This window comes from Olea europaea, unplaced genomic scaffold (assembly GCF_002742605.1).
Source record: "Olea europaea var. sylvestris unplaced genomic scaffold, O_europaea_v1 scaffold3104, whole genome shotgun sequence".
In the NCBI taxonomy this organism is placed as follows: Eukaryota; Viridiplantae; Streptophyta; class Magnoliopsida; order Lamiales; family Oleaceae; genus Olea; species Olea europaea.
This window is the reverse complement of record NW_019249789.1, coordinates 31,949-44,762: the sequence shown is the minus strand read 5'-3', so window position 1 is coordinate 44,762 and position 12,814 is coordinate 31,949. Positions and strand designations below refer to the sequence as shown.

At 37.9% G+C, this 12,814-nt stretch overlaps 1 protein-coding gene across 1 annotated transcript; it reads right to left on the bottom strand.

The window, feature by feature from the left end:
* Window positions 1-11,364: 11,364 nt before the first annotated feature.
* LOC111385183 lies at window positions 11,365-12,493 on the bottom strand. The gene is made up of 2 exons (XM_023009556.1): window positions 11,878-12,493; window positions 11,365-11,600 (listed from the first exon to the last, which is right to left on the bottom strand). Exons 1-2 carry the CDS (start codon window positions 12,491-12,493, stop codon window positions 11,365-11,367), a joined length of 852 nt encoding a protein of 283 aa, XP_022865324.1.
* Window positions 12,494-12,814: the final 321 nt, after the last annotated feature.

Genomic DNA, 12,814 nt, shown 5'->3' with positions numbered 1-12,814 from the left:
TATTATTATTTTAATTTTTTAAGGTAAGAAAGAAACTTAGGTGTTAAGATTAGAGAAATGAATTGCATCCCATTAAGTTCTTAATTTATAGTCATAAGCTAGACTTTGATAAACCAAATCATGGTGACTAAAGTCAAAATGTTTCGGCCTTGAACACTTTGCAATTTATAGTCTTGTATCTTTTATGTGCTTTCCAAACTTTGAATTTTTCATTCTCATATCTATCAAGAATTTCACCAAATTTAGGTTTTCTCTTCTGATAGCTTCATCGAATAGATACATCATCTTCCTCAACATATTTGCACTCGCGTTTCAATGGTTTCTTGGGTAGGATGTGGAAATTGAAAACTTCTTGCTCATCCTCTACCCTCAAGATTAGTTATCATTTTTTTCATGTCAATCAAGGTTCGTTCCATTGTTAAGAATGGTCGACCTAAGATTATTGGAATATCTCTATCTTCTTCTATACATTCTTCTGTCTAAAACGATAAAGTCCGTTAAAAATATCAATTTTTCGGCTTTGATTTTTGATGAGCACATCCTCAACCTTTTCTCATGGATGTTTGATGCTTCTATTGGCCAGCTATTGTGATACTGTTCTTCTAGGGATAGACAAAATGATCAGACTAGACTAAATCAGAATCAAATCGAATGATTTGTTAAAGTTCGATTTTACCAAAAAAAAAAAAAAAAAAAAAAAATTAATGATTTTGGTTCTTAGAATCGAGAACCATTTGGTTCCGATTTCAGACCCAAAGCCAAGAACCGAACTTAATTTTTATTACTTTTTATATATAATTTTTTTCTTTTTACAAATCAATTGATTCACACTCGAAAATTCAACCAAGAACCGAACTAAATTTTAATTACGTTATATATACAAAGCATTGAATCACACAAAAAAGATTCAACTTTAAAAACTAAAAGTGATAAATAGACAGTCATATACTATTAAATTTTACCTTATTATCTATCAGACAAAGCAACCAAGTTTCAGATCTAAATTTTAATTCATTTCTCTTATTTTCAATCTCAGACACACACCGCCTCCTACATCACAACTATTATTACATTTGTTGAATGTTTGATGCTTATTTTTTTTTGAGATATAAATAACTAATTTATTGGTTTGGTGAGTAGATTTTGATTTGCATTTACCATTTGAAAATTTAAGTAATAAAATCAAAAACAAACCAAACCATAACCAAATGGGTCAGTTTTGATTTGTTTTGGATTTTATAAAAATAATCATTGGTTCCGTTTGATTCTCTTGAAACTAGGACCAAATGGAACCATGTCTATTCCTAGTTTTTTTCTTTCACTTCTCCAAGTCCTAATTTCGTGTATATAGATGAAGGTATTAAATTAATACTCATACCAGTATCGAATAAAGCATTAAAAGAACAATTTTCTCCAAATGAAATAGGTAAAGTGAAACTTCCTCAATCCTTGATTTTCATGGGCAATTTATTTTGCGTCTTGCACTTGTCTCATCTGTCAATGCCATAATTCAAATTCTGAAAGCTCTTTTTTTTTTTTTTTTTATGATATCATGTCTTTCAAGAATCGTCAATAATTTGAAATCTGTCTAATTGCATTGATGAACAATATGTTAATGTGGAACTTCTTTAGCATACCTAGATTAGCATACCTAGGAACTTCTCAAATTGATGATCTAGCTATATTATTCTTCGACCTTTATGGGACCGTGATGGAACGATATGTTAATGTGGAACTTCTTTAGCATACCTAGGTTAGCATACCTAGGAACTTCTCAAATTGATGGTCTAGCTATATCATTCTTCGACCTTTATGGGACCGTGATGGGAGGTACATATTCTCTCGAAAAAGGGTCCCTTTAGCCTATGGATTGTCTGTATTCTCTTTCAAAGATTTTTAGTTGATTTTTCATATTCATCCACTTGTTCCTCATTAACGATAGGCACTTTGTCTTTACAACTGGTCTTCGGATGGTGATTTCTGGTAATTATTTCCCACTCCTTGTTATAATTGCATTGATCCTTTCCTCATCTGAACACTTTCAAAGTCCTTGGGAAAAAGGAATGGGAATAATATATTCTCTTAGTTTTGTAATTGCTTTCAGTTGCATGGTATCTATTTGCTAATCTTCGATAACCGTGATAGCTAGTATTTGCTCATTCGAATTAGTTTCTGTGTTGCTAGGTAAGGCTCCTTGTGATATTTCAGAGATAGCACGAGCCAGTTGACATATTTGAGTTTCCAACCTTTTGATGGCTACTGAATGATAGTAAAAATAGATTTTTAAGTTTATGTATTTTCCCAATAGAATACTATTTACTACAGATTTTTAAACTATAACCAAATATCAATTCAATATGTGCTTTGTAACTAAAATAGCTAAGGTAATCTACTTGAATACGGTTGAGAAGACTATTAGATTAAATAGGTAGAATTTCCAATTTCACTTAGGCTGTTTAACGTTCATCTAACTCCAATTTACTAAGCCCCTTTTCATATATGTCGAAAGTCGAATTAGCCCATTGTAACTAGTGATCACTCTCAAGTAATCCAATTCACATGTCCAAATTTACTATATTTCTATGTAAATTCACACACACATATGAACACTTTAACCAACAAAAATTCTATATAAATTGTATAGCCTATTATTATCTCTCGATCTTTTACAATAACTATATTATTTATTGCACGAAATATATTCATACTTCTCATCTATCAATTGTTATGAAGGCAATTGATCCAATAAATACTCAATAAATAATTAACACGTATTAAAGTGGTATGAAGTCTTGAGACTAAACAATTGTTGAAAACCCTAAATTACTTCGTTATCACAACATAAAACGTATTTAGCCACTCATAATGTCTAAATAAATAAAGTTAAAAGACATCACTGGGTCTAATTACAATAAACAAGATAAAAATCACTCCGAGCTATTGTTGATCTTCGTCATACGCATCCCAACAATGATCCTTCGTTCCTCGAGACAAGTCAATAACGAAACTTTATTCCAATTCAAGTCCCTCATTCTCTAAAGTTTGTAATTTGATCCCCGAAATTGCATTTTTTATTCAATTTCATCATTCTTGATCAATATTACTCCGTCTCAATTTTCTCCTAACATAATTTAAGAACACATCGATTTCACAAGAATACTAATAAAAGCCATTTTTGGTGACTTAGACAAGTGTAAATTTTACATTTATCATCTCAAATTATTTGTTGTACAACTTTCATCTCAAGTTATTTTTGAGAAAGTTGAAATCAATGTAGTCGGGTCCTTTCATAATTGTACAGGAATTTTCATGTGGCACGATTGAGTTGATCGCTCTAGATGGCAAAAGAAAATTCAAAGTTAACTGGCATTGCTTGAAGGCATATTGGAGATGAAATTCCTCTAATGAGAAATCAAATATCCAACTTGACACTCACGAGCAACCGAAGTAACAAATTCAAACTAACAACTTTAAACAAGTGCTTATTGGGAGGCAACCCAATTTCTTTCATTTTTATTTAGTATGCTATATAGCTATTAGACTTAGGCAGCTTTTTAGTATTTTTGTGCATTTGATAGGTCATCATCAACAACGACCAACACGAGGCATTTAGGTGTGCATATTCTGAATTCATCCATAGTCGTTGCATTTTCATCGGGGGGCTCAAATGTGTACTTATGAGTCGATTTGCAAAAATGGTTAATTTGAGGGGCAAAATAGAAATTTTGGGTCAAAGTATGCTAAAAAGTGTGTTTCAGGAGCTATTCATTCATCTGGTTGGACTATGATTTATTCTTTGTCCAATTATCTCTAAAAGTTCTTTTAGCGTGAATTTTGAGTTCTAGGGTCGACTAGGGCTCATATATAGATTCAAAAACTTTTACTACAAAATTTTGCAAAATATTACTTTAGGTATAACGACCCGATCAACACCTTGTTAAGGCCAATAGGGACTCGATTCCGTTGTTCCTTATGAGCAGCCTCTTTAGCCCTTTTCTTTTGATTATTTTGAGATGCTGAGGGCAACGTCTAATTTAGGTTTTTAAAAGTGGAAAAATATCGATGTTTTATCTATTTAGCATTATAATATAAAATGTGTTTATGTAATTGTTGTACATTTTTCCCGTTTTCTTATGATTGAAAGTAAAGAAAAAATGAGAAAATTTCAAAATCATTAATTTTTTGTTTGTGTGTTATGTGACTTGGATAGCATTGCTGACTTATACTAATATTGTTGAAACTATATGTTGGTTTATGAAATGTGAGAAGGGTTATATGCTTCGATTAATTTTACACTTATCCATGTGAAATTGTGAGTTTACTCATTACTTGAAATATGTTGAATTATTTTAAATTTAGAATTGAAATAGTTCTAGTGTAACTCTGTGTTTTTTTTTTCAGAAAAGAGTGATCACTTGTCCTCCGATGATCTTGCAAAAAGAGGCTGGAGCTCCCTCTCCCGTTTTACCTCCGGCGTGAGAGTCAATAATCGTTTTTAGATAGACGATTTTAAAGAACTGTAGTAGTGACAGAGAAAAGAATTTTTTCTGAAAAAAGAAAGAACTCCTTTACCTGACACGTCCATGGGATATTTATAGGCATCTGGCATCATGTAATCGTTGGGCAGTTGCCTTCCATGTATCCCCATTAGTCAGCATCACGTAACCACCGGGCAGTTGTCATCCACATGTCCTCATGAGACTTGCCCGCTCTTCAGACGGTTTTTTCATTTATTCGGTTACTCGGGTAGTAGGTTTAATAATAACCGTTCAGATGGTTGTTCATCGATTCCAATGTTGCTCGGGTAGATGGCGGTCGCTCCGCACGTGGCGAGGGTCGGACTAGCATAGCAATTAGCTCTCTAATATGACAAGCGTCACCTGACATGCCAAAGTTGTCCGTACCTTACGAGCAAGCGAAGGTAGCATCGGTCGAGCTAACATTACGGTAGTCGTCATATCATGATAGGCACTACCTGACATAGCGAGGGTCGCCCGACATAGCGGGGGTCATCCTCTCTCTACCAGTCGTCCCAATTAATTATTTGAACCACATGATATCACTAGTCCTCATACCTCTTGTTGGTTTTTATCGCCAAGAAGTAGCGTTGTTGGATGATGTCGCAATTTATTTTTTATTATTATCATTTGACGAGGTTCGTGTGGAAGAATAGGCACTTGCGTATACAGAATGCTTGGATTGTCAGCGTTCGAAAAAATTGGCATAATTTTCGTATACGGTGTCCGTTTTGAGCCCATAACCACATTTTGAAAAGCTCGCGACGATTCTGAATGAATTCACTGCTTTGCTGTGATATATGATGGATTTTGGCCTTTTGAAATCGTTTATTGGGTCAAAACAACATTTGAATTTTTTTTTTTTTTTTTTTTTTTTTGCGATGGGTTGGATTTATAGAGAGGCCTACAATTTAAAGATAATCAATAAGTAGGTTGACTCGTGGGCTTGGGCCTTTTGTGAACCCTAAAATTTTCCTATATAAAGGGAACGTGATCTCTTTTTTCTTTCGCATCTTCTTCCTTCCTGTAAATCGTAAGCCTTTTTTCTCTCCGTATCCATCTCCACGGTAATCTCCCTATTCTCCTCTTATTTTTTTCTTAGGATTTTAGTAGCTCGTCATTATTTCTTGATATACAAGGTTGTTCTATCATCTTCATCGTCTTTCTAGTTCAGAACGTTCCAATTCATCCTCTTGGACATCGAGTGGAGACGAAAGTAGATCTGAGCATGAGAGTGAAAAGAGGGTGGAAGCGAGATAGTCTGCCGTTTGATTCGGCTAGTCGACCGCCCTGATCGGTCGACTAGATCGATCGACCGATCGTGATGGTCGGTTGATCGATCGATCCACCACCCAGGTCGACCCGCCTGACCGGGTGGTCACCTAGTCGACCGATCAATCATTGTCATAGGGTTAATCAACCTCGTGTTGTTGATGGTCTTCCTGACCTTTCAGACCCTTCAATTTTCGTTCAATATACTCCTAAAAATCACATTGGTTTTTTCAAGTCTCCAACCTTCAACTTTGAAATCGGTCGGGGTCCTACGGATAGAGTTGTAGTCCTTGATATTCCAAAGGGGCCTAGCTCCTACAATTGTCCAACCAAGTTAGATCAATTGCTTGATAGGTATACACGCGTTGATGATTATATATATAGAGCCCCTAAGCCTAAAGAAGAGCTTCCTGAGTTAGACCCTCACGAAATTGCCATGTATAAAGATTGTTTTGATTGAGGTTTGAGGTTTCCTATTCATCCATTCTTTGTCTCAATTTTCAACGAATTTCATCTTACACCAAGTCAAATAAACCCGAATGTATGGAGAAAAGCACTATACTTTTTTGTACCTGTGCCTTAGTGAAAAGATTGTGCCCTCCATTGAGCTGTTTAGGTGCATGTTTGAGTTGCACAACTTACCCCAATACAATGCTTTCATGTATTTCAGTACCAAGTTCCCTCTTCGCATTCTTAAGTACAGAAATTTCAATAGCGGGATCTCAATTCTTCTTCGTTTGGCCTTCTGAAGGTCAATTTCCATTCAACACTTATTGGAGAATCACTCAAATTCATCTTTTCAGCAGTCATGTTGAGTCAAATTTGTCTTTTCAACAACTGACCCATATACCGCCTCTTGCACCCCTCATCCCTCAAGTCTTAACAGTAAGGAAGATGTTGACAATGGGGATTGATCGACCTATTGGTAGGTCCTTATTTATAGTTTTTGATTTTCATTCTGCATTTTTCTTCAGTTGCTGGCCCTTGCGTCTGACTTTCTTGGTTGTATGTACGTAGGTATGGACTTTGACTTGGCAGGAGTTTTGAGCTCACTATCTGAGCTCGAGCCCAAGAGTGACGAGGGGTTGTCTCATGCTCCGTCCAAGAAGAGAAAAGTCAAGAACAAGAAAAAGGGAAAAACACTAACAGGGGGTCTTCTCTACCATTGGAGGAACCTGCGGGAGGAGTTCCACCATATGATGCAGAAGAGAGAAACTCGAGTCTCGACGAGTTCCAATTTGAGAGTGATGGTTCTCCACTTCTAGATCTTCGATTTCCTTCTACTCGAGGTGTGCGCAAAATTGATATGGTCGATGCTTTCATTATGTCTGACCATACCAAAGCTTTGTCTAGGTGCCGGGTGGACGATGTAGAGAGGCTCCTGGCGGTTTACAATAGAAGGGTACCCCGTCTTTCTATTTCTTCATTTTTATTCACATTTATACTTCGTGTAACAATCTTGCCTTGTTTTTATTATTTGCTTGACAGGTCTTGACAATGCAAACTTCTCCCATCGAAGCAAGTTACCTTGTAACTACTGAATTAAAAGATCTCAAGGAGGAGAAAGGCAAGGAAGTGGGCAATCTTAAGAAGTCTCTCGATGTTGTGGAGGTTCAGAAGAAGGAAATGGAATTTCGCATCAATGAACAAGAGAGAGAAATTGACAACCTTCGCTCTTCCTTGGCCCGTGTTCAAATCAATGCAGTAGACCGTTATAAGGCATCTTCAAAGTATGCTAAGGATATGAACGATTGTGGGGTAAAAACAATGGCAGCCTCTATCGCCCTTACCAAAGAGTGGGTGTCAGCTGAGCATCCATCCATTGATCCCTCTGACTATGATCGCTTTCTGTTACAACGTAGAAATAAAGAAAAAGCGACTAAGCAGACTAAAACATTTGGGCACACCAGTGCGCCACGAAGAGGAAGTTCGAACCCAGAATGACTTAGCTTTTTATTACTTGTTTAAGCTTTTCGTTGTTGTCCCTTTTCGCCATTTGACTATTCAATAGTTTTTTCTTGGTCCGAGATGTGGACAGGATATTATGCTTTGCATTTATTATGATTGATATGTCATGCGCTCAGTACTATTATTGCTATTATTAATTTTTATCATTTTGATATTGCTAGTTTTTGACCTTGTCATTTATTCCTTTTTTTTTTTTTAGCAATTTTGAAGCGCAGAGTGCTAGTTGCAGCTATCTCGCATCTTAGCAAATTTTAGCTTGAGAGCTCATTGCTAGACCATATATCGATTTTGAGATTTGATGATTTCGCCCTTCATTCGGTTGCTCACTGCTGCCCTTCAAATGCCTTAGGATTGTAGAGCATGAGATTTGATAATTTTGCCCTTTACAAATTTTTCTTGGTTTTAAGAGCCCCTATCCAACCGTAGAGTGATTTCGAGCTCACCCCTTTTGTCGGTTTTACTGCTCACCATCATTCGTTAAATGTCTTCGTAAGGCATGAGATCTGGTGATTTTGCCTCCCATCCATTTGTTTGATTTTGGAAGCTTACCATCAGATCATAAAGCGATTTTGAGCCAACCAGTTTCGTTGGTTTTATTGCTCATCGCTATTCATCGAACGCCTTCGCAAGGCATGAGATCTGGTGATTTCGCCTCTTAACCACTTATGCGGTCTGGGAAGCTTACCATCAGACCTTGGAGCAATTTTGAGCTAACCAATTTTGTTGGTTTTATTGCTCATCGCTATTTGTTGAACGCTTTAGAAACTTTAAGGGGTGTTTTGCAACTCATTATTCAGTCAAATGTATACCCAACTCCTGTATAAACACATAACTTTGTCCAGATTTGGGGATCAGTAGACGCACCGGGACGTCCTAGCTAGGCTGGCCCTTTCTAAGCGCCCTCATCATCTGGGCCTTTCATTAATAATTCAAGTGATTACAACATGATATGCCTGCATTAGGCAATACATTACGTGAGTCTGTGGTCGATGTGATAACTTTCACAAAAAGCCTTGAAGCCGTAGTTGTCGAATTGTCTACCGTTGTCAGTTATAAGAACTCTAGGTATGCCAAACTTTCACATTATATTCTTCCAAGTGAAACTCTGTACCTTGGCCATTGTGATGGTGGCTAAGGGCTCCGCCTCGACCCATTTGGTGAAATAATCGATGGCTACTAACAAAATCTTCCTTTGCCCCTTGGCTATGGGTAGAGGCCCCAAGATGTCCATTCTCTACTGGAAAAAATGGCATACCCCGAAAATGGCATATTGCTGCTCCGCGGGAACATGAATCAAATTTTCGTGACGCTGACATGCATCACACTTCTCACGAACTCTTTGGCATCCTGCTTCATAGTCGGCTAATAAATCCCTATCTAAGGGCCTTGAATGCAAGGCCGACCTCCCCCTGATGGTTGCCACAGATCCATGCATGGATTTCTAACAACACCTCATGTGCCTCAATTGGGCGCAAACGTTTTAAGTAAGGCATGGTGAAGCCTCGCTTGTAGAGCTTCCCGTCGATTATGCTGAACGAAGCTATTTGAGGTTTCAATCTTTTGGCCTCAAGAACATCCGCTAGCAATTTATCCTCCACGAGATAATCAATTATTGAGTATATCCAACTTTTCTCATATTCCATGTGTACCACATCGATTACATGCTGTACACTCGGGTGTCGCAAGACTTGCACATTCGCTGTACTGGGTAACTTCTTTATACTTGGCATCATTTTTTGTTGTCGAAAACTTGAAACGCAATAAATATTCCCGTTCCTTAGACCCTGGTCCTATAATAATAATGTCTGCTCCGAATCCTTCACTATGTGAGGATCCATCCACAAAGATTTTCCAAACTTTCTTATGCCCCACGGATTGGTCAAGCAAGGTTGTAAGCTCTGTGATAAAGTCCGCCATTCGTTTATTCGAACTTGTTCACTAGCTTCTATGTTACTAATAAAAATCATATCTTTACTAACTTCTATGTTACTGATAAAAAGCTTTATTTTGGTGGTAGTAATAGAATTCAGGTTTCTCAGATCATAAATCATATTTTCAAACTTATTTCGAGCTTAAATAGCAAAAATATAATATTATTAGCGAGCACGATGAATTGTATATAATGAAGTTTATCTTCTTATTCATTTTAAACTAAAAAGTCAAAACCAAACACGATTTATAATGTTAGAAGTTTGATTCTCACCTTATACATCGTGTTTAGGAAAATGGGCACCATCATTTTTACGAAACGACAGTAGTACATCAAAAGGTCCTACAGATCATAATCAAATGTAATTAATATTCCAGTTCCTCGGACCCTAGTCCTATCATAATAATGCCTGCTCTGGATCCTTCACTATGTGAGGATCCATCCACAAAATTTTTTCAAATTTCCTCATACCTTGTCGGTTGGTCAAGTGGGGTTGTAAGCTCTGCAATAAAGTCTACCAAAGCTTGCGCTTTAATAGCTATCCTCGATTTGAATTCGATGTCAAATTCACTTAATTCGATTGCCTATTTTAACATTCTCCCGAACATCTCGGGTCGATGCAAAATTTGCTTGACGGGCTGATCGGTCATGTGTTGTATGATATTGGAAATACAACCTTAACTTTCTGATTGCCACAATCAATGCGAACACCAATTGCTCTGCAAGACTATACCTGGTTTCTGCACCTCTCAAAATATGGCTTATGTAATACACTAGCTTTTGTGACTTTGGAAATTCTTTCACGAGCACCACGCTGACTGCGTGCTTTGAAATGGACAAATACAAATATAACACATCCCTTGCACATGGACTAATCCTGACCGGGGGCTGCTGGAGTGACTGCTTCAAAGATTCGAGGGATTCTTCTCACTCCTTGGTCCATTCAAAGTTGTTTGAGCCCCCAATTGCCTTGAAAAAGTGGTAGCACTTATCAGCTGCTCGACTCATGGAACAACTCAATGCTATTACCCATCTCGTGAGCCGCTGGACCTCTCTTTTGCTTGAGGGGCTTTACTTCTCTAGGATGGCTCGGATCTTATCTGGATTTGCTTCGATGCCTCTTTGTGAAATCATGAAACCGAGGAACTTTCTGCCCACTGTTCCAAAAACACACTTCTCAGGATTGAATTTCAGCCTACTCTGTCGAACCACGTCGAACACTTTCCACAGATCAGCTACGTGGTTATCAGTCTTAATACATTTGACGACCATATCATCAACATAAACTTCGATTATATTTCCAATTAGGTCTTTGAAGACTTTATTCACCATTTTTTCATAAGTTGCTCCAACATTTTTCAAGTCGAATGGCATAGCTGTGTAGCAATACGTTCCCGAGTCAATTATAAAAGATGTTTTTTCCTGGTCCGACTCGGCCATAAAGATTTGGTGATACCCGGAGAAGGCAACCAGAAAGCTTAGTCATTCATGATCTGATGTGACATCTACCAAATGATCTATCCTGGTAGCGGATATGAATATTTGGGAGATACTTTGTTTAAAGCGGTGTAATCCACGTACATGGGCCATTTTCCATTCGATTTTTTCATGAGGACAACATTGGTCAAGCATTTTGGGTATTGTACTTTCCTAACAAACCTTCTATCCAACAACTTTTCAACTTTCGCCTTTCGTTGTGGCATGTCGCTCTGGATCAAGATTTCTCTTCTTTTGCCTTATAGGCTTTGCTCCCGATGAAATACCAAGGCGGTGCTGAGCAACTGATGGACTGATCTCTGGAATGTCAATTGGGCTCCACGCAAAAACATCTAAATTATCAGAAAAACACTTTACTAATTCTTCTTTTTCTTCTGGCCTCATGTTCACCCCAATGCTGAATTCACGTCTTTCCCCTATCAAAATTTTTCAGTCATGTCAAGTGGCTCAATTCGCTCCCTTGGGGGGCTCAAAATCCAACTTTATGACCGACGGTGATACCTTCTCGAAGATTGTTGATCGCCTCTCACATACCCTACGCCGTGGCTGGTCGGGAACTTTATAACTTGATGATAAGTGGAAGGAATTGCACCAGCGACATTTAACAGAAATCGACCATATATTGCATTGTACGCCATGGGGTCTTAACAACAAGAAAGTTTGCTAGGATCGCCACGCTTGTTGGATATGTACCCAATGTCACTGGAAGTTCTATAGCTCCCTCTGGTATAACAGTAGCTCCTCCGAATCCTTGAAGGGGAGTGGACACAGCTTTTAATTTTTCAAGAGAAATTTTCAATCCCATAAATGCTTCCCAAGTGAGGACGTTTACCGCGCTACCACCATCAACCAAAACCTTTTTTACGTCAAAATTCGCTATGTCACCGACGATCACCAAAGCATCATCATGGGGCATTGCCACACCAATCAGATCTTTTTCATTGAAAGTAATATTTTGGTGAAACCTGGCCTTCTCCTGGATGGAGCAAACCCCAATAGTGTGAGCATAGCCCTTCCTATCTGAATTCGAGTCTCCGCCTGCTGCAGTCCCTCCAGCTATCACAATTATTACTCTGACCCTAGGTGGTGCTCGATCGTCAACTTTTTGTTTGCCTCGATCATTCTTCACATACTTAGTCAAAAGTCCCCGTTTCAATTGGCGCTCGATCTCCTCCTTCAAGTGGATACATTCCTCTGTATCATGCCCATGATCCCTATGGAATTGACAATACATGCTCTTGTCTCTCTTTTTAGCGGAGGTTTCCATGGGCTTTAGATAATCGAGCTCCTTCATGTCCCAAATTTCCATCAATACTTTAGCCCGTGGAGCGTCTAGAGGGGTGAAAGTTATTATCTCTTCTCGTTTCTGTTTGACTGAGCAATCTTGGGCATAGCCTCTTTTCACATGTTCATTTTTCTACTTATTCTTATCTGCAAAATTTCTCTCCTCATGTGATTTTTGTTTGTGAGTTTCTGGTTTTTGTCCTTCTCGAAAGCTTTTCGTGACCGTCTTTGCTTCCTTAGCGTCTACATACTTGTCTCCTTTTTTCAACAGTTCATGCATTGACTCCGGGGAGGTTTTTTTTAGAGTGACATCTTAAAAGACCAATTCTGCGTCCCATTCATCAAT